At 35.2% G+C, this 22,593-nt stretch overlaps 1 protein-coding gene across 5 annotated transcripts in view; it reads left to right on the forward strand.

Annotated features, from left to right (window-relative positions):
* ATRNL1 (attractin like 1) overlaps window positions 1-22,593 on the forward strand; it is a 441,394-nt gene that overhangs the window by 120,293 nt on the left and 298,508 nt on the right. For all 5 annotated transcript variants that reach the window (XR_006014565.1, XM_042019406.1, XM_042019407.1 and 2 more), the window contains exon 20: window positions 15,483-15,576. Coding sequence is in view for 4 of the 5 variants with exons in the window: in XM_042019406.1 (XP_041875340.1) it covers window positions 15,483-15,576 (94 nt within the window). In the remaining variant the exon portion in view is untranslated. The remainder of the gene's footprint in view (window positions 1-15,482; window positions 15,577-22,593) is intronic.

Raw genomic sequence — 22,593 nt, forward strand, 5'->3', positions numbered from 1 at the left:
TTTTGGAACCATAGCTGGGATCAGGCACTGTGCTAACATAAAGAGAGTAAGTAATGGTTCTGTTTCTTTTCTCCTTCATTCTGCTAATGCTATTGGTAATGCAGAAAAAAATTAAGCATGACTGGAAATTAAAACCATAATTAAAATAGAAACATAAAGAGAGAAATATGAGTGGGAGAAAGGGCAACCCAGTCAGAAGCTGAGCTTAAGTGTGAATGAAATAAAGAGAAAATAAGGCCAGAAGTTATATGAAAAAGCCAATCAAAGGACAAAAAAAAATCACAAGGAACTAAAAAATACCCAAACCAGTCATCCTTATAGTTCCATCTTGTGTGTCTTTGCTGCTTCCAGCTGAATTTCTGCTGGACCCCACCAACTTTCGTTTTCCTCTAAGACTCAGCCTTTGGTTCAATGGCTGTCTGAGCACGTGGTGCATTTTTCTGTCGGAGCTCCTGAGTAATTTCTTTGAGGACTCAGGTTGGAAACTTTTTAAAGGCAAGACAAGATAATGACTATAACTCTGCAAGTACCTCTGCAATACTGTAATATTCTTCATATATCAAGTTGCTATAGTTACAAGGGCACAGCTTGGTTTTGAGTTGGAGAGCAGTCAAAACTGGTGACAGGTTGTATTCCATCTCTGCAGTGAAGAGGTGAAGTGGTGTGCTGTGGGACAAAAACTGCAAATCATTTTCCTAACACACTCATGACATAAAATGACTTTTTCCCAGTGTCCTGACAAAAGTACTCATGTATTCAGTACACATATTATGTTTTCTACTGTCATGATATAAGTACTTATAGGTAAAATCTGAGCTCTGACTTAGTTTGACTGTTGGTGATACAGACTAAAATGACTTGCAAGAAAACCTTCCCTTTTTTTTATAGGCTGCATTAGCTCTTGTTGTTCCTTAGGTCCCTGATATTGAAAGGAAGGAGTGTGACATGCATGGGAAGCCTTACAGTCCTTGGAAAAATTCTATCTTTTTTCCTTAACTATGCCAATAGTTTCCTAAATCCTTTCAGTTTATACTCCAAGGAGGTCATTCAGAAAGCCTGAAAAGTGACTGTCCACCTCTGAGTGATCAGTTCTGATCCAACCTCTGTCCAGGGATGGAAAATTCTGTTAAAATATAACTAATTTTTTTCCACTTTGGTATTAATGGTGGCTTAACAACTGTCATCAGATAACTGATACATTTATAGTGGTATTGCATAGAGTTATGCTATCAAATTACTGTGGAATGAGTAACAGTTGTTATAGGAAAAAGATATAATTCATGTTTCAAAAGGTTTTGAATAGTTGTGATTAAAGAATGGATAAAAAAATTGACTTTTCTGGATTTTCACTCACTGTAATTGCTGACATTTCAATAGCTTTAGAACAGATCTAAGGACTTGCTTTGCATCCTGATGTGATGCAGGCTTAGTAAATGTGACAAACCTCACAGAAGGAAAAAGAAAAGATGGAGGCATAATAACAGGCTTCAAATGCATGAAGGGAAGCTGAAAAGAGAGAGAGATGATAAAGTGCCTTCCCCCACGCCCCCATTTTGCTTGAGGAGAAAGTAATGGGATTAGGTTGTAACAAGAAAGATTAAGGTGGAATACAAGGAAAAATTTCTACTGGTTAAACTGTGAAAGACTACCTACATATGCTGTGAAATCTGCATTATCACTTATACTATGCTTTTCACATTTTCAAACATCTCAAGTGTTAGAAATGGGCAGGGAACTAGCTGATTTCACACATTTTTTCCCAGTCCTAATCTGTAGTGTCTTGAAGTCTGAGCTCTAGAAATCAGGCAGGTATTGAGTAAAGAGAAAGTATTCTGATTATATAGGATAATGAGCTGTGTATGGCCACATGGCTATGGATATTTACCATATTTTGGGTCCTTAATGTTACTAAGTTAGTAATTAGTAAACTACTTATTTTTGAATCTGTAGCATTTTTGTTACTGTGGAGTTAAAAAGTTTTCCATCCTATGCAGGTTTCCTCTGTAGCTGAGACTCTGGTTTATTTGTGTCAGAAGTGTAGTAACTCAGCTGCTGATGGTCAATGGTCATATTTTTTATAAATTATTACTGTTCTTTTTCTTCTTGAAATAAACATGCCCAATACCAATTACTCATTTAAATTCTGTCACTTGAACTCTCTTTTCAATACAGAGAATGAGAGTTACAGTTTGTACTCTTGGTGTAAACATGAGCTTTATATTCAGTTGTCCTAAGATGTGGCTTGCAGTAAAGATATATGTGCTCCTTCAGTTTTCTGACATTTCATTGTACAAATATATAGTTTGAATTATTTTATATTTGATTCACTGCTGCATTCTGTACAAAAATCAGTAATAAATTGCAGGGGTCTTTTATGATAAGGGAAGTTCTGTGACTGTAATCTATTAGTTATCTGTTCTTATACTAATTAAAATGGTTTCAGGTAGTCTGTGGTGTGAAATAGAAAAGAAGAGAAAATAAAATTATTTCTTACCTTAAATTGTGAAATACTTTTAGTTTTACGAAAAGATTTGCATTCCTTCTTGGAAGTAAATGGTAGTGCACAAATTAGAAAGTCCAGACCCTGTGCACATGCTTAATATTTGTAATCTAAAACCCTGTGTGGCAAAGAAAAGCATGAAGAAAGAGTACCCCCCAAGTTATCAGGTAAACTTAAAAGCATCTTTTTTAAGAATTATCTCAATGTGGAAGAAAATAAAAGGACAGGCAGAGGTGAATTCTGAGCATGAAGGAATAAGGTGCTCTGGGAAGAGACAGGTTTGGGTTTCCAGGCCATGCAAATCCATGAGTAGTCCTTGGAGTGCTAATTCAGTGCTGTCAGCCTGTGCCAGAAATATTTAAGTAATGAAACCTGTCATGAACAGAATAAGGCACATTCTATATTGTGGTGAAGAGAGAATCACAGCTCAGCCTTCCCTGTTCCTGAGCAGGAAAAGCCCTCCAGGTGTGGGACACCTGGGAAGCTTTTCAGTCTCAGGTATTGAAGAGCTCAAAGGCAGATATTCCAAATCACTTTGATTAATTTTTTTTCTAGATTTTGCTCAAGTCCCATTTGAGGTAGGATTTTCAAGGCATGAATATTGAAATTCAGTAATAGAAAATTCATCCTTGAATATTAATAGATTTTGGAAATAAAGCAGCTTTGACTGTAGGTGTGAACAGGCCCTGGCTTGCTGTCTTTGTGGTTTCTCTTGGTGTTTTGTTTTCTTCAGGGTCTTGTTCTGTTATGTGCTGCATGTCTGGAAAATATGTGATTTTTTAAATAGAAATTCTAGAAAAAAATAGAGTTGTATGTGTACTGCAAACTGCACATAAAGTACCAAGATAAAACACTATGGGAGATTGCTTGGAACAATTTTGTTTCATCTTAGCGACATTTTTTAGTATTATTTTCAAACTTATTAATCATCTACGTAGTTGTCAATGTTAAAAAAATTGCTCTAGCTGCTTGTCATCTTGTCATTTTCTTTATGCATGGTATTTTAAAAAATTGTCCTTACAATTTATGAGATGCCAGGAAAAAATTCTTTACAGTAACTAATGACACACGCTATGAACGTATAATACATTTAATAATAATAAGATAACGTCAGCATTTTGCTGTATTGTCATTTTTTTTTTAATAAAGGGATAACACCCCAAGCAGCATTCAGTTTTCCCAGAACTGTCCTGCCATTGTTGCTTTTGCAGTAGAAGGAGATTGTGAGTCCCAGCACAGCAGGAACATTGTGGCTTAACTTGCACTGCTTGTTCTCTGAGCAGCCCTGAAAGGCACCTGAGACACTGATGACCATCCTGCAAAAGCTTCCAACCACACAGGCTGTTGGGGTTTTTTTAAGCAAGCCTGCAGCATTTCTTTTGCCTTTATAGATCTTTTCCCTTCTCTGTTACCACACATTGGACATTTGCAATACCAAAGGCAGCAGCTTCCCCCCACGTTTGGTTTGTCATCATTCTGTTTGGAGAGGTGAAGTTAATCTTTTACTGGAAACATCTGATTTTTTTACCAGATCGTCCAACTATTATCAAAAGTGAGTATGTTTTTAGTGAATATACACCATGTGTGCATCACCTGTATTTGTGCACATGTGCATACACCTATACATGCTGCTCCTTGAATGTATTCCACATAAACTTTGACATCTAGACATGAGCCACCCAACTGGCATGTATCTACAGAAGTGCCTCAAGACATGAAAAAAAATAGATCAGACAGGTATCAATAAAAGACTAACTTGTCAGAGTTACTTTAAATTACCTTAGGTGAAGGACTTGGCTGAAATTTAACCCGGCAGTAAATTAGTTGCATAGATACATATTTGTGATTATTTGTGTTGGTTAAAAGAATAAAAAATAAAACCTATTAGTGATGTGTTTACACTGGAGTTGTATCTTAAGGAGGATCTTCCATGGTGTTCAAATCTTGCTGCTCAGAAAACGTGATTATTCTGCTGAGTTACTGACAGCTGAGATGTGGGATTTTGAGAGAAGAGGCCAAGGGTGCCACAAGGCATTACTTCAAGTGTCTGTGAAAGTGAGGCATGAGAAAGATGTTAAACTCATCCTGGCAGCAGATTGACAAAGGTCTCCTTGGATTTTAGGTTCTATCTAACTTTGAAAGATGCCTAATGGGTAACTTTACAAATAGTTTTCTCTGGCACTATTTCTATCATTTTTACCTATTCAGCAGTAGCAACCTTCATAATGTGTTTTCATCATGACCCTCTGTGGAGGAGCTGATTCTGATTTCCTTCCTTTCCTGTCTCTCCCAAAGAAATAATGTTAAAGGCTACCATGGGCACTGTTAAGAACAGAGAGAGTTCTGTTCCTGTAGAGCACAAAGGACAATCAGCATGTTAGATACTTTAAAAAAAAAAAAAAAAAAGGTCAGTTTGATTACTTAAAAGTAATTGTAGGGTTCCTTAGATGGCCTGCTTACATCAAAACCCACTCTAAAGCACATACTTTTAGGTAATATGTATTCTGATATTTAAGAACAAAAACATCATTTTGAACAAGGTTATCTATAGAAAAATAGGAGAAGTGTGCTAAAGAAAACAAGTTGGAAATAGATCCCAGGAAAACTGGCCCATAGAGCCCAGGACAATGGAAACAGGCAGCCTTTGTTTGCTCCCCAGCAATATTCTCAAAATATAGCTACACACATATATATGAATATGTACACAGCATTTGTATATGAAATTATATGGACAGAAAATTACATAATTTCACACATTACAGAAAGCAACCTGTCTTTCATGAAGGAAAAAGTTGATAATGTGACAAGGAAAACAATTTAATATTCACTTTGTTTTTTTGAACTAAAATATGCTGTTGTCTATGTAGTTGATAGAAAAGTACCTGGTAATTTACATTTAGACTTATTTTTCAAGGTTTCAAAAAGTTATTTAAGCAATGAGTGAACAGAAGGCAGCAGTCTTAATTTTTCACTTTAACACTATCACTGTGTAGCTTTAGAATTACCTTTAGTTTGGGATTGCATAGAGCAGGTAGGGAAGCATCGAATATAAAGCATCTGAATATAAATTCTTTATTACTTTATTTAAGACACTAAACCTAAAAATGGAATTGTTTCCTTAAGAACAATTTTATTTAGTAAATATCAAATATGCCACCACTGTACAATGAGTTTTGGTCTCAAAACACCTGGAGTATAACAGCATTAGGAACTCTATGATGCTACTTTCAACAGGCAAAGTCAGGCAGGTTTTGTTGGCCTGAGAAAATGGCTTATTGCAAGGAGAAATAAAATCTTGCATTTAAAACTTCATCAAGAGACAGCTGTAAATTTGGACTTTCTTCTACAACCAATTTCTGTTTCAAAAAGGTTTCTGGTCCAAAATTTATATTCTTGGGCGATGCGTCCTGTTTAAGGTAGGGCTAAGAATGAGAGCAAAGAGCTTTTAACTGACTTCTGCTGGAAAAACCAGAAGTGTGGGAAACATAAATATCCTCAATTAGCAGTATAAACATCAGCAAAAGCATTTGCTTCTGCATCTTCCTGAAGCAGAATTAAGAACACATGTGAGTTGATGGGAGTCTTGACTCTCTTAGAGGATGAAATAGCAGCTTGGGATACAGAGTTTTTATATAGTTTTTCTGCTTAGCTGTTTTAATGTCTAGTATGTAGGGAATTGTATTTATGGATTTCACTGGTGCAAGATCATGCATTTGGCATTCCATCATTAGCTGTGTAAAATTTAGAGGCAATTTTATATTAGGTTAAATACTGTGTTCTAGAAGCCCTCCTTTCACAGTGACTAAGTATGAAATAAAAAAATCAGAAGTTTCTTTTAATCCAGGCACTTTGAGGTTAGTCAGAGAAAAAAAGGATATTCAGTGGATTGGATGCTTATGACACAGACCACAGGAGCCTAGATGAATAAAGACATTTTATATAAAAATAGGTAAATGTTGGAGATCAGTGGAAAAGAGAGTATGGTGTGCTTCGTACTATCTTCAGGTACTAGAATATGGAACTAAATTAAAAAACCTGTTTGCTTCTACCTTGGTTTATAAGAAGCAATGGGTCACAAGTTCACAGCAAAACTCTGTGATAAGAAGCTGTAATTTACGATTATTCAGACAAAGAAAAGCTCACATTCTAAATTCCAGCAGAAAATACGGTTTTGTTTATGCTGTACAAACAAAATATCCAGAGGTTTTGATGAATGAGGGGACTGTCATGAAATCCCATTTTGCAGTAGTAGTGGTGTTTTGTTTTGTTTTGTTTTCCTTAATTTATTTTTCACCTTTTAGTATTGAATAGAGATAACATCAATTCCTGGGATTTTTTTAACAAAATTCCTTATCATAGAATAAAAACACTTACTATGAACCAAAATGCTGGAGTTTGGTTTTAGTAGAAGGAAAAAGGCATCTTGGTTCATATGAAACACAAAAAAAAAGGGATGCTAGCACAATAAGAAAAAAGCTTTGTATTGCTTTTTACAGAGATTGTTAGAGTAGTCAGAATAAACACACTTTTAAGAAGACCTTTTTCCCCAAAGGTGATTTGAACATTTATTTTCCATCCTTTAATGAATGCTGTTTATTGAACAGTGTTCAAGATAGTCTGACCATGGAGTGAAGTGGTTTGGGCTTAGTTATGAACTTAAACTAGAATCACTTCTATCAGAACGTATTCAAAATTGGTCCTCTGCTACTAAACCAGGAGTGGATTGCCATAGGAAAAACTTAGTTGAGGAACTTGGAAAAAGACATCTTTAAAAATTACTGTTCTGGTTTTTTTGACTGCCAAGCAAAATGTGCTAAGCAAACTTCTCCATATGCTGTTAATTCTTGTGCATGCATATAATTTTATTTTTGATTTTTTTGTAGATTAGAGCTGAATTATAAAGTATGATTTTGTGCACAATTAATTGTAAGTTCAAACAAAAAACTCAAACTAAAATTAGAAAACTTTTTATAGATACATTTGTATTCCATAACCTACTTAGAATAATCTTAGGTGAAGGACCTGGAGTTACACTTCAAGGAAAGTATCATTGTCAAGTATCAACAGACATTTAGATATTCATAATTTTGCAAGAGAAAAAAAGAAGAAACTGTTGAATGTAACATGATTAACCTCCAGAGAGAGATTATTTGTGTGTCTGTGGGATTTCATAAGGTTTTGACAGGATACCTGTTCAGCATGTTTAACATTTTTGATGTTTTTTCCTTGGCTTCATACAGAAGGTTTTTGTAAACCTCCTGTCAAGTACAAGAGTTTTAAGCTATTTCTTGACTCTCTAAATTTGATTTTACTTCCTAAACCAGGATGTGTGTCTCATTGTGGAGTGGTCTGATTTTAGCAACAACCAGCATGGCAAAGCACTGGTTCAAGCATCAGCTTAGGGTTGCTGTTGGAAGAGTTGATTTTGGAGGACTACTGACCTTTTCTTTTTCTTGCCTAAGAAAGTTTTCTTTCCATCCTGCACAATCACAGTGTAACTGTGTAGTTAAATCACCAGTAACCGATTTTATCAACTACAGTTTTGTTCCTTAAGCTTGATGGCTACACTAGGCTGCTTTACATAAATGTAACTTCTCCATTCAGCAAAGTTGATTCTAGTTTATCAAGTGGAGTGGGAACAACACAGCTTTTTAAAAAAGAAAAATAAAAAATACATTAATTTAAACTATTTCTGAGGTCTACTATGCAAGAAAAATATCTGAAATAGTAAAAAGAATAGGAACGACTTGTGCTGTCTTAATCTCTGTAAGTAGCAGGCATTTTGTGCTTGTTCAGCATCTTATCCTGAGAACTTAGAATTCAGGCATCCTTTAATTGATCACCACTTATTGCTTTTACAGATATTGAAGAGATACAGCAGTTTGATTTATATTATATTCCTCTATCTCTGTGCTTCTTTAATCTATTTGCAAGGATTAATGACAATTCTCTTGCTCTCACTCATGTTAGTCCTCCTGCATGCTCTTGTGGAACATGGTTTCTGACATTGACGAGCACATCGCTCTGCATTCTTATTTTTGTGGGGTTTTTTCAGGTTTACATGACATAAATTTATTTGATGTGGCAAGGAATGCTTATAAAATGTATTTCTGATGTGCTGTCTGAGCTTTATATCAGTACGCTCACCTTCCTAATGAAATGTGTAAATCCATTGGTTTCCAAATTATGTTCCTAGAGGAGATAGGCAGAGCATGATTTAGAAACTTTCAGCTGTCTAGGAATGTACTGATTTTGTCAGCCTCTGATAAACAAACATATTTTACCTTGTATTGAAGGAGATGTCAAGAGCTCATGTGGATGCTGTGTCTGGCTCAGGCAGCGCTGAGGGCAGGCAGCTGCAAGTTGAAGATGACATTTTCTTGAATCACTGTTACTTGATCCTCAAATAAGCCTTTGACTAAAGCCAGTCTTCTCATCCCAAATGCTATAGAAAAAGTAGCAATGTTGCTTGTTTCTGATTTCTACATCTCCCCTTCTGTGAGTGTTTTGGAATGAAATGGTCATCCCTCTCCCTAAGGGGGCTTGGGAACCCCCCTCTTGCTGGTGAGGAGACAGATTTTGAGGCATCCTGCAGCTCATTCCTCAACTAATTGAGTGAAGATCCTCAAAAAAACCCCTTCTAATGTCATTTCAGTTTGCTTGCATTTGATTCTGTCTTCATTTTCTGAGTGCTAAGTGCAATACATTACAATGTCAGACCACATTAGTTACCTAAGGCCAAAAAAAGCCTCACTTTCCATGGAGTACATTAAAAATCAGTTTTATTTTGTACCTCCTAATGGCTAACAGAGGGCAATGGTTTGCTGACTTCTTTAAATTTTGTGGCATTTTTGCCTGATACATTGTGTAAGTCATTTCTTTTCTTTGGGCTTTTACTCTGAATGACCAAATACACACAAATAGTTGCAATCACCAGTTGTTGACTTCAGATGTTTTTCACCTTAGGTTGGAATTTTTTCTTACATTTAAAGCTGCTGTGAATAACTTTTGAATGCTTTTAAATTGTTTTGCTTTTCATACTGCTTTATAATGATTTTTTTTTGTTACAATTTACAATGCGTTCTCTTTAGAGAGAATGAGGGGAAAAATAACAGCCTTTTCATGAAAGGAGGTTTTTGACCAAAATTTCCAAAATAGTAGAGAAGCTGCTGTCTTAAGAAAATTTAAAAACACAAAATAATAATAATAATATTAATAAATACTAGGCCTTTTATTGCCTGAAAAAGTCTTAAACACGTCTCAGTATGACATTAGACCATGAAGGCACCCAAAATCTTCGCTTTGTATTTTTGCTTTGAAAATGACTATCAAGACTCACTGTTTTAGTTTTTACTAAACCTAGTAAAAGTTTTAGTCTGTCAGATCTGAAATCACTTCTTTTTTAAGTCATTCTAATTTTCTGTTGTGTTTCCATGTGAGAAATCTCTTCACAGCTGAGAAAACTAAGAGTAATTTAAGGAATAATATTTTGAATCTTGTAGGCTTGTGAAAAATCTCTGTAAATGTTCGAATATGTAAAGAACTGTGCTATACATCAGATATAGAGTTCAGTTTTGAGTTGAACTTTTAAAATCTACAGGGTGACTCACTGTAAAATTTGTAGGCTATTTTGTTCTTGGTAACATGTGTTTAGAAATGAAATGAATAAGTGGAAGGAATGAAAAGGAAACTGATAAGTATAACATGTTAAACTTATCTCCCAATAAAATGTTCTTAATAACGTTTCTACCTGGAATTTTCCAGTTTTCTGTGTTCAAAGGTAGTATAAAAATTTCAGGTTTTCAAACAAATTAACATGGAAAACATGAAACTGGTGCTACTGTAGTTCGTGAGTTCATGTGGCAATGTTTTGGTTCAGCATGTTTTTTGGTAGAAAATGCATATTGTTCCAAGAGCAAGCTATAAAAATTCTGTACTGTGGCTCAGTATTGGCATGAGAGATTCAGGCACAGCATGACTCTTGATAGTTGTTTAAGATTCTGTTCAGCTCCCAACAAGAAAAAAGATCCTGTCTTTCAGTGTTAATCTTGTGTGTTGCATTTTCATTATCTACTTGTATAAAACAAAATTATGGTTTTCCAAGCTGTTTTTATACTGTTAGTTGCTGATGATTAAAGACAGCTTTACTGTGATTGCTTGAGAGGTATTTATTACAAAAAACCAAAAGAAATCAGTTGACTTTTCAGGATGAATGCTTTGAACAGAAGTAATAATGAAATACAAACATTGCAGAGCTATTTTACCAGAGTAAAAATGGCTAAAGAACAAATACAAGCCTTTAATTGATGAAAGCTGTCTTTAAGTTTAACCAAACTAAATTTTGATTTCTGCCACTGATAATCAGTCTGTTTGTTGTTTCTGGGTTTATTAGGATAAATATCCCACTTCTGTTTAGTCTAGAAAGCTAAGGAGATGACACCTGTGATTTCCAGATTGCTTGACTGTTGCTTTTCAAGAAAAAGTAAATTGCCTTTCCAGTGGTCACATGATCTCAGTACAGTTGTTCAAGGTTGAGTGAAATTGTCTGTATTTTACTATGACTTGAAGTTCCATATGTGAGTGACATAAATCCAAAACATTTGTCTCTTCTGTTTACCTTTTCTCTCTGTCTCACAGTCCTCAGCACTGTGTTTGTACTCATTTTTTCTTTTCTGTGTTATTATGCTACTATAAAAAATAGATCGATTTGAGACCAAAGAAAGATAAATCACAAGGTAAAACAAGAAAGATGAAAATAAAATGAGTTGTATATGTGTTAATTATTCTATTAAGACTGATTTGTTATGGAGGATAATCATATCACTGTAAAATGACAGTTCAATTTCTGCATGATGGCAGTCCGTTCTAATAGCATCTTTTTTCTTTTTTTTTTGTACTCCTGTTTTTATTGGTCACTTCTTCACAGAAGTTCTTTAGCTTAATTTTAATGCTACTCAACTAATGATATTCCAGAAGTGTTATTGGGCACATCTGTTTGGTTTTACATTGCCTGTCTCAAAGGTGGAATGGATGTATTTCATGTATTTCCTGTAAAAGCAATTGTTGAATGCTAAAAGAGTATCAGGGGCTAAATACACATTTCTAGAGAATTAAGTGACTAGACAGTTCTGCAATATTACTAATGTAGAAAATAGTCTCTGTAGGGCAGTTCTCATATGAGTAGGCTAATGGATTACATAGGTGAATATTTACAGTGCAATTGAGCACTAAAATGTTGGATCTAATAGAAGTTTATACTTGCTATTTCTTACTGAGCCTAGTTGCATGAGAAACACTGTATCTCCTTTTTTTTTTTTTTTTTGATTTAACTTAGCCTTGAATGTTAGCAAAATTAACAAAGTATTGAGCACACCTCAATATTTAATAGCATTGTCATAGCTTTCCTTTTGAAAAATGTCAGTAAGGTGTCTTAAAGTAATTATCCATGTGCAGCTATGATTTAGTAGCCTTTCATGGAAGCAAACATATTTACTTAAAGCACCAATTGTAGTGAGCTCCATTTGAGAAGAAAAATGCTCTTGCCAGCTATATGTTGGAGATGGGGGCTAAGCAATAAGTGTTTTTAAATTCAATTGTTTAAAATGCACACTTTGTGGAAATAGTGATGGGTATTCTTTTGTTGTCAGCATCAGCAAGAACATTTATGTGCTGAGCTGGCAAATTGGAATCAATCATACTGTGGATTTATTATTTAATAAATTCTATAGGGCTGTGATTCTGCAGCATGGATTTGCTCTACTGGATTATATTGCTTTCATATAATCTTTCTGCTCCACTTAGAATCTGCATGTTGTACAAAAGAGTATTTTGAGCTGCTATTTCCCTAAAAATAGAGTAGATATTGCAAGGGTGAGGTTTTTTCTTGTTGTTTTTAAAATTCTAATGTCATCATTTCACTTAATATGTAAAAAGTAACGTAACAAAAACAGGTTTAAATTCTATTTTTTAAGCAGGTTTTTTATTGTGAGCCATATAGTATTTATTTATTTTAAATATTTAATTATTGGTAAAAAAGCATGGTAATTAAGTATTTAACTGTTTAAACAAAAGCATGAAGCCGTGATATAAACTCAAGTTGGAGGGGAATGCACAGAGTAGTATGGGAAGTTGGGCTGCACTCACTGTTTCTGTCCAGGGGTGCAGCACAGAGTACACAGAATCATGGAATCATTTAGTTTGGGAAGAACCTGTGAACTCACCCAGTCCAACCATTAACCCTGCACTGCCAAGCCCATCACTAACACCTGTCCCCAAGTGCCACATCCACACATCTCTTAAATCCCTCCAGGAGCAGCAGTTCCCAGGGCAGCCTGTTCCAGTGTTTGACAACCCTTTCAGTGAACAAATTGAAGGGTTGGCCTCAAAAAAAATACAGAAAATATAAACTGCATCTCTTTTCCTGACTTCTGCCAGCTGACAATGCTTGGTGCAAAATAGGATTTTAAAACTGATTCCAAGACTTGGTGTATTTCTAGTAGCATTAGGCTGGGAAAGATCCTACCTTGGCTGCAGTTTTAACTGTTAACTACATTATTATCCCAAGAGAAACCATTTGCTAAGAGTGGTTAAGCAGAGAGAAACAAATAGAAAATATTAAAGAAAATGTGTAAACAGGAGTATGGAAATATTGAGGTAATGGAAGAATGTCAACCTTCTTCCAAATGCCCTGCAGGACTGTCCTGCTTCTGCTATTGATTTCTTTGATCACATTTAGTCATGTTTGCTTCAGTAACAGCAGTGACGTCTTAAATGCATTTTTTTTGGGTTACACCCCACATAGAGATCTACAGATTGGTAGGAATCCATTTTTCATCACACACTTGCAAGCCCAAGATAATTAACTGCATATAAAAAGTATACTAAAATATGCTTTCATTGTTGTGAAACAGATTTTTTCTGGATGAGATTTAAAAAGTGTAAGTGCAAAGGTGTTGTCTTTTTCCATGGTATTATCCAGGGAACAGTGAAATTAATAGGAACTTGCTCAATGAGAGTAATAAATGTTCATTGAAGTGCTGCTACTACATAATCAGTTATGTTTTCCACTTTCACATTTGTGATCTACTTCCTATTAAGTGAGCAATAATTGTGGGAGCAATCAATTAAGGTTAGTTGGCAATAGTTTTTATATTTGTCAAAATACTGACAGTTTTTGGAATGTGCTTTAGAATTCACCCTTTTAACTCCTTTGTAACTTTTGTGCTGTCCTGCAATGGAGCATCACTGTTAAGAGCACTTAACTATAAGCAGAATAAGCTGTTAAGGATATATTTCTGTATTTTTCACTGAAAGCATTGCAAAGATTTACACAAATAAAATTAACTTCTGCAAAGAGGCTTTTCCAGCTTAAAGTGCCTAAATAATCATTCTATAAAAGTAGAGTGGAAAACATGAATGGATTTAGGAAAACATAACTGATTATATAGTGGCAGGACTTCAATGAACATTTATCGTGGAGTGTCAAGACGATGGCAAAATTACAAAATGTAGGAATTTGTGGTAACCATAGGTATTTTTCAGAAGTGTTGTGTTATGAAACATCACACATCACTGTGCTGCACAGAAATTTCTAGTATGTGTTTCTTGCAGACAGATTGAATACCTGGGACCTCCTTAATAAGAATTCCTCCTTCTGTTCAGCTGGCTATGTAATGAGCTCTGAAGGCTGAACAAACCATTGAAGTCCTGAAATGGACATGTTATTTCAATAATATCTTACATTTAATTAGGTTTTTATGTTGTCGAGTACCTTTTTCTCTATTTGTCTTAGGCTGTGGCAGAGAGGTGAGAGTGTGTATGGGATGGGTCACTGTCAAAGAAGGATTCATTGTGTGTTATTCCTTATCAGTAGAATGGACCTTGAAAACTCAATCTGTGATAGGAGTTCAATATGAGATTATAAAATGGAGAATAAACTTTTATCTTATACAGGTCACCACTTGGTACCATATCTGTTGCCAAGCAGAACCCCGTATATTAAATCCTTTATCTTAGTCGTAATTAAAACTCCAGTGAAAGCATAGTGTGATCATCATGGTAGGTTCAGAGTTACTTTGCATTAAACAAAGACTTGTAGTGTGACTAGCAGGGACTTATTCCAGTTTGATGTGGGGACATATTGACACATTTACCAGGGAGAGATTAGTAAATTTTGTACACTTGGTTAGGAATAAAAGATGGCTGCCTAAACAAGGTAGCAATTCAAATAAATGTGGAAAGGAAAAGGAAGAAGAGTACTCAAGAACCGAGAATATGAAGGTTTGTTCTGAGGGGAGAATCTATCAGGCAGTAATAGTGGCAGTGAGCAGACCACTGTGGAGGGAATTACTTTGGCCTTAAGATGAAGTGATGATGATGATGTTCCTGTGGTTCTCCTTCAATTCAGATTTCAGGAGTTTTTAAGGTGCCTGTTTCCTGTTTCTAGAAGATTCTTCTTGTGGACTATACCTGTAGTGTTTACTCTGCCTGTGTTCACACGGTTTCAGAGATTTCTTTTTGTTCACTTTTGTCAAAAACAAGAACTCCAATTATATTAGATCTTTTACCAAACATCTGCAATAATACTTTAAACAAACATTTGAAACTAAATGAATGTTGTCTTTGCTTTTGTCATTGGTCAGGATTTCGCTCTGTATAGCAAAGATAAATTATTAATAATTTTCTGTGTTGCACGTTGAAATGGTAGATTTTAATGGCTCTTCTCAAACCGCTTTTATTTAAGGTGTGGAGGAGAACCTCTAATGGCACATTAATAGTTTTTAACTCTTCAGAAAATAAACTAAATGATGTGCTAGTGGAATTTTCTGCAAAAAAAAATAATTGAAGTAGTAATAGATATGTATTTCAATACAGCTTGTAGGAAATGTGTTTGGGATGAAGTATTAACATCTATGAATATTCATTTCATGATAAAGTAAAGTATGAGTGAAGAAATCTCACTATTCCTCTTTTGATTTTACAGCTTGCACGTGCAGTGGACATGCAAATATCTGTCACATGCAAACAGGAAAATGTTTCTGCACGACAAAGGGAATCAAAGGAGACCAGTGTCAACTGTGAGTACAATTAAATGTAGCCCAAACTTGCTGCAATCCTTGACTAGTGAATAATCACTTTTTTTCCTATTTCACGTCCTTGTTTTAGTATTGGGTTTTGTGATTGACCTGCCACTGTTTTAGTGGTGGATATAGTGTTCCCTACATTTCTCAGGAAATTTCACTATTTCTTAGACTTCTGTTAAAGAGTTACATCACAATTATTAATAATGCTTTGAAGACACTAAAGGCTTTAAAAAAATCCTAGTACAAGAAGAAACTGGAGAGTTACCTGTATTTGTCTTCCTTTTCCTTACATTTTTAAAATATTAGTGTAAGGAAAAAGTAGATATGAGTTGGTAATTATATTCATTGTATTTGTAAGTTGTCTTGATCAGAATTTACAGTGATTCAATTTTTAGTGTTTTGGAACCTTACCAAGGTGTTTTAGACATTTCCCCACCTCACTAAATCTAGACCATAGCAGTGTGTAGATCTGTTATGGAAAGTACTCTTTTTTTGCACTGGAATAGCCTCTTGTGTTTAGAGGAAGAGTTTGCACCTTCGGATAGAGCCTAACAAAAGGAGTACTAAGAACAATCAAGTGTTGAAGTGGCCTAACTTGTCAAGTAGGAGACATAACACACTGAAGTTAATTGTGAATTACCTCATATTTAAAGATGTTTCTTTCAATCTATTCTATCAGATACACTGTGTTATTTAATAGGAACCTTATTCATTTTGCAGCTATAATTATTGTAATCGTATCTGGCAGTAAACTTATCATAGCAGTGTTGTTTGGCACAGGGGAAAAGGCATATGAATCCAGCTAACTCCTCCCCAGCAGGGAGAGGTGCCAGGTGCTTCTGTTCTGCCTGCCACAGGACATCCACTTACGCTGGGTGTGCGAATATGTCTTTGATACACTCAGTGAACTGGCTTGGATCCTACCTTTAACGCTTGGCTTGATAAATAGTAAAGAAACACAAATTTCTGATGCAGGGGCTCTCTGTATATCCGTGAGAAAGAGCTGTGCTGGCAGCTCTACTGTTTCCCTACTACCTCTGGGACTTTGTGTCCAGCTAATTGAAGACTCTCAGGATGAGATGGGAAATCAAGATTAGTACTAAGTGATGAAATTTTATCATGACAAAAGCTGGAATGATAATATCTTTAAGCTCTGAATTAAGTCTTCACTGAGAAGTCTTTTCCCTCTTACTTCCCCCTAACAATTAATCAGTTCTAGGTGTTAATGAGTGATCTGATTACCAGCTATGTGCTATGGACTTGTATTGATGCCATTCTAACTATAGAAAGAATGGGAAGAAAAAACCCAACAATTTCTCCTCTGTCCTTTGTAACACTTGAACCACAGAAAACAGTTTCTGTGCTGAAAATGCCAGTTCTTTATCGACTACCCTCCACATAAGGGACTCTTTACAGGCCTTCACCCCAGTCTGAATTCATGTACCTCTGTGGTTGTTGTCCTTTGTCCTGTGTCTGTTTCATCACTGTTTTTTCCACTCTGGTTTGGAATTTTTGTTTCATATGATCAACTGTGCTGTTCAGCTGTATCAGTCTGCTGTCCTGAGTTTGTCTATCCTTAAATGTTCTTTTATCCCACTTACTGAACTAGAAGAGAAAAGGTTTTCCTTGGACTTCCCTGGTCAGGAGTTCCACAAGACAGATGAAATGGGAATTTGAATTTTGTCTTCTCAGGAGTAAACTTAAAATTGCAATTTCAGACTGAAAATCCCTTTTTTAGTCACATGTAATACATTCCCCTTCTAGATTCATATACAAACCTTATCCAGGGCAAGCTGTGATGTTAAAACATTTGATATTTGAATTGTCGATGGGTTTTTTTGGATGAAATAAAATCTACAGCCATTTTCAATTTTTTTTTTTTTTTTTTTTTTGGCTGTCATGACATTTCAGATTGTGAGATTCACATCTGTTGGCTTCAGACACCCGAGCAAATAACCACAGATTTAGAGTTGGAGGACATCATCAAATGATACGTTTAGGATTTGTCATTTTACTCTGATGGTTGGTTTGGAAGAGAGATCCATTCATATATGGAGGTTTCAATCGAATGTTTTTTAACTCTTTCCCTTAGAACGCCAGGAGATGAAGAACATAAAAAAAAAATGTAAAAAAAATCACTAGTGAGTCATGGAATGCAGTCCCATACTCATTCTAAATTTCATATGAAGAATATGAACTTGATTTATTTTGTATTATGCTTAAAAAAATAGAAAACTATTTCCTCTTTAAAAATCATCTGTACACTCACAACCTCTTTTGAATGTATCATAAGGTAGATATATATATATGCAGTCATTATCTAGAAAGATGAATTTAAATCAGCTTAATGCTTTACTTGTATTTATTACTTTATTATATTCTGTATAAATCATCTGAAACTTGATTCAAAGTGTGAATACTGTTCTCCATTGCTCTGGATGAATGTTTTAGGTGTTTTTAGGCTGTTGTGCAATCTCAACAGCAAACCTACAACCTTATGTTTTCTAAAATAAGGATTCCAATGAAAATTCCAAACTGTGGCTGTTTAGTGAGGAAGTTAGATTTATACTTCTGTCAAGAATGCTATTGATTAAAAAGTCAAAGCTGCAGGGCCCTATGTTATATACACACCATTCCTTGTGGGAAGAGTTTTTAGGAAATCAGGGAAAGTTTTCAACACTTTTTCTCTTTTTTCTTTTTCCCTTACTTTTCCCTCCCTACATTAACAACTTGGTGCTTTTATGGAGGATCTTATTTATTATATTTTTTATTTATGTATTTTTAGCGTACCCATCTCTCAGCTGCATTCATTTCTTAATTGTGCTGTTGGATGGCATGAAGCACAGTGCCATTTTAAATCAAAATTAGTGTTGTAAAGCAGCTTGGAGCACACATTTACATTCTGTTTTACAATGTTTCTTTAATGACACATGGTCATATATTTTCTAAAAGTTAATATTTTTGTTTCCTTTAAGTAGGTAGCTTCAGTTGGGAAAAACCTTTAGTTATGTCCTAATCAGGAGGAAATTGGTTTGATTATTCTAAGTAACTAGACTGTAAAATATTTAAAATAGATACACATAAGAAGTTTGGAATTTTGTTTTTCCCCTTAATTTTGGTAATCAAATAGCTGATAGCAAGAAAATCATAGTGATTTAAACCATATTTTTAGGTGAAAACTATTGCTTCAAGGCAGTTTTTTTGTTAAATTTTCTCTAACATTTGATTTACTAGCTGCTCATTTTATTTTCTCGTAGAATTCCTGGCAGAGGCTTTAAAAATTCCATATGTTTTGGTGTATCCGTATGCAGGATTATACACAGGGAACTTTTCAGGGAATAGGTCTGTGGGAATGTGTAGAATATGCTAAGGGGATGGTTCAAAGTTCAAATTTTGGTACTAAGCGAGAGAAATTTTGCTAGATGCAAGGAAGAAAAATACAAAAATTATGGGATTAGGTGAGTAATTAAATAATTCTTTGAGAAGATTCAGTATGTCTGGGCTCTTGCAAGTGAAAGCATTCACCTGGCAATGCGTCTGTAGCTTTTGTCATTGCCCTGTGAGAACTGGGATAAAACTGGGCTTCAAAACCTCTGTAATGAAGAACTACTAGTTGGAAGGAAAATACTGGGAGAAAAATATTATTTTTAATCTCATATGGTATATTTTATGTAGTTGTAAGAAGGATAAATTCAAGATTATAAAATACATTGCTCATTTTAGTTCTAGTAAATGTCCAGACCATTAAATTCTTAGACATACTTCTTCTGTAAAAGTGGAAGAAATACGATTTTATTTATAAAAATACACACTATTTATTTGGTAAAAATCTTTCCTGTATGTAAGCTTTAAATAGCTATTTAATAATGTAAGGATCCGTGCATAAAAAATAAGCACTTATTGATAGTCTGTTTTACATAAGAATAAGATTTTCAGATATCCAGCTGTACTCCCCTGTGTAATTTCCTTCCACAGAATGGTACAATTCCTCTTACCAGATGGAAAGGCAGGTAAAAATATACTGGGTTATGAGTCAAATTCACCATTCTATTGATATCACTGCAGCTTTATTTGCTGATAGTGGAGTAAATCTTTTCCCAATTGTTTCCATTCAGAGTTTCTCTTGCTGCTTTCCAGCAGGGGAAGAATTGGCAGCAACCATATAATAAATTCACTTGATTTGAACTTCCTTTATCAGAGACACACATACAAACCCCAAAACCAAATAGAGAAAAAGGTATTGTTGCTGGAAATTTATTAAAAACCCCCTTATTCTATTGAGGAACTGTATATTCCTGATTGAGGGTATAATCCATTTAATACTGGTTACTGTGGTGGTTGGTGGTTTTCTAAAGTGAAGTTAAAAAGTATAATATTTAGTGGTTTAAATTACTACAGGAACAGCATTTTATGGTTTTTTTTGGCCTGTTTTCAATACTTTTTTTCCTCCCCTATTTCTATCATTTGGTCAAATTCCACCATTAGTTGTATTTCATATGCCGTGTTTTCTACTTCTTGCTGAGTCCAGTCCTTGAGTTTTCAGTTTAAGAGAAAACTTTGACATGCTAATGCATGTTACTCCATTACCTGTGCTGTTTGGAGAATTACAGCAAAATCTGTCATGTAGATGTTGGTGGGTTTAGCAACTACCTCTCTTCTTATTTAACTGCCTGTAAATTTTAGCTTGCCTCTTTAAGGACAGGTTCATGCCCTCAGCTAGTTCTCAAAGAGCTGGATCATTGGGTTTCTAAGGAGAACAATAAAATAAAACCCCTACTTCAACATTTATGAGTACGTTTATGTTTTAAATGTACTCATTTTCTGCTCTACATGTAGTAATTATTGTCAGATCTTTCAAGGATTTGAGATATTTTTTTCTTTTAATTCATGTTTCTAGCATCAATCATTTTTTTTAAATTGCAGCTTTCATTTAAACAATATGTCTAATATCTAATATTCAGAATGTGAACCAAATGCACTCTAATGGCTTAAACCCTCAGAAGGCACTTGAAGCATTTGAAATCTAAAATTTGAAGAACAATAAAATATGGGTTTTGGCAGTATTGTATGTCACTCTTGGCCTTTTTGCTGATTTTTTTTGTTCTGTGGTAGGCTCCCTTTGTCTGCTTTGGTATATTCAGTATATGATACGTAAAGTTCATGAGGCTCTCTGGGACCTTTCAGAGTTGCAGGCTCTCTGTAAGTGAAACTACACTTTTTGTAAGCATTGTTACTTCCAAATATTACATTTTATTCAGGAAATTACCCAACTTTGTAGAAATAAATGTGTTCCTGTCTCTTGTACTCACTTGGTTTACATTTGTATGGATGCTGGATATAGATTAAAATCTTTTTGGTTTCCTATTTGAAAAACATATGGTGCTGGATTTTCTTTCAAAAGAAGTGAATCAAAACATCTTGTTTTTAAAATTGTTCCTTCAGTGCCACGACCATGCCATTCAGTGACTGGCATTTGAATAATCTGTTTAGCTCAGTGCATGTTATATCAGCTACGCAAGCCTTTCACAGATTGTATGCCAGTGAGACCTGTTTTGAACTCCAGTGCTCAGGATGCATTTGTTTTAAGGCAAACCTCTTTATATAAAATGCTAGTAATTTTTGGTGCAAAGTGTTGCTATAATCCCAATTGTCTAGGGATGTACAGTTAAGGTAATGCTTCTACGTGTTATTTTTATTAAAATAGAATAGCACAGCTGAAAAGACTTAGACAGGTTTGCGTGTTCTTTAGGTCTGAAATAGACCCATAAAGATTTAAAGCTAAATATAAGCTGAAGACACTTATTCTGCCTTTAGCTAGTTAGGTCCTGAGTTTGGACTGAGATGAAATTAGGAGTGGGAGTGATGTTAATGTTTGCTCATACAGGAAAAAGAGAAGAAGTTACTCTTGCCCCATGAAGAGTTACTGGCAGGAAGAGAGGAAGGGAGGTTATGACTGCCATAAAATTGCTTTGAGTCTGATTTTTTTTCTTACCCAGAAAAGTTGTAGCTTTAGTTTCTGTGCTTGTTTTTGGAAAGAAGGGGGTCAAAGGCCTTTGTGGATTGGGCTGGCTTTACATCTTGCCTAGGGCTAGCTTTAAAGCAGAAGTGCACATAACTGCATAGCCAATGCTTTGTCTTAGTCTCAGACGGTCAGAATAGGTTGCAAAGATTTGCAGTTTGAGGTTGTCTTTTTTAACCCCAGTTCAAGCTGTTGAAAATGACGGGGCTCTTCTGCATTCCATCTTTCAGGGTGTGCAGTAAAGGCACCTGGGAATGCTTTTCTGTGGCCAGGATTAGAACTCAGTTCAGAGTTAGGGATGCTGAGTAATGTAAGTCACGTAAGCCAGAAATCAGTATGAACAACTCTTCTTGTAAAGCACCAGCCCAGTGGGAGAGGTGTTTGCAGTTACACCGTCCCCTGGCATTGCTGCTTTGAGAAAATGAAAAAGGAGACAGGAGAATTTCTTGTAAGACAGCCAATAGAGAGTCTTTAGATTCCAGAAAACACTTTTTGGAGACTGCTGACAGTGGAGACCAGCTTCTTTTCAACAGACGGCTCTACCAGCCAGTCTTTTTAACCTGCATGAACCAAATAGTCCCAACACTATAGTCTGTTCTTTCTGTCCAGATACAATGCTGGGGTCTCCACAAAACATAAATACATCCAGTTTGATTACCATGGTCACTACCTCTGTTAACTGTTAATAAAATTATTCTGTTATTTCATGTTGCTGGGGTTGGATTATAAACTGTCATTGTTCATGGGAGCTGTAATTAATCTCACAAATCAGAAATTGCCATGTATAGGGTAGTATCTGTGAATTACTCTGCAGGCAGGGGGGAAAAATAACACAGATTTCCAGTAGGGTATGAAGTTGGTTGGCCCTTCCTACTACTTTGGTTAAAGATAAGTTGTTCACTTTATAGATGGAAAAGAAAATAACTGATGGCTTTTCTGGCTACTCATCCTGCTGTCATCAGAAAAAATCCTTCAGCTGAGTTGTGACTGAC

The sequence above is a fragment of the Corvus kubaryi genome, unplaced genomic scaffold, assembly GCF_017639235.1.
Source record: "Corvus kubaryi isolate FWS band 111438036 unplaced genomic scaffold, C.kubaryi_AGA036_p1.0 138, whole genome shotgun sequence".
Lineage (NCBI taxonomy): Eukaryota > Metazoa > Chordata > Aves > Passeriformes > Corvidae > Corvus > Corvus kubaryi.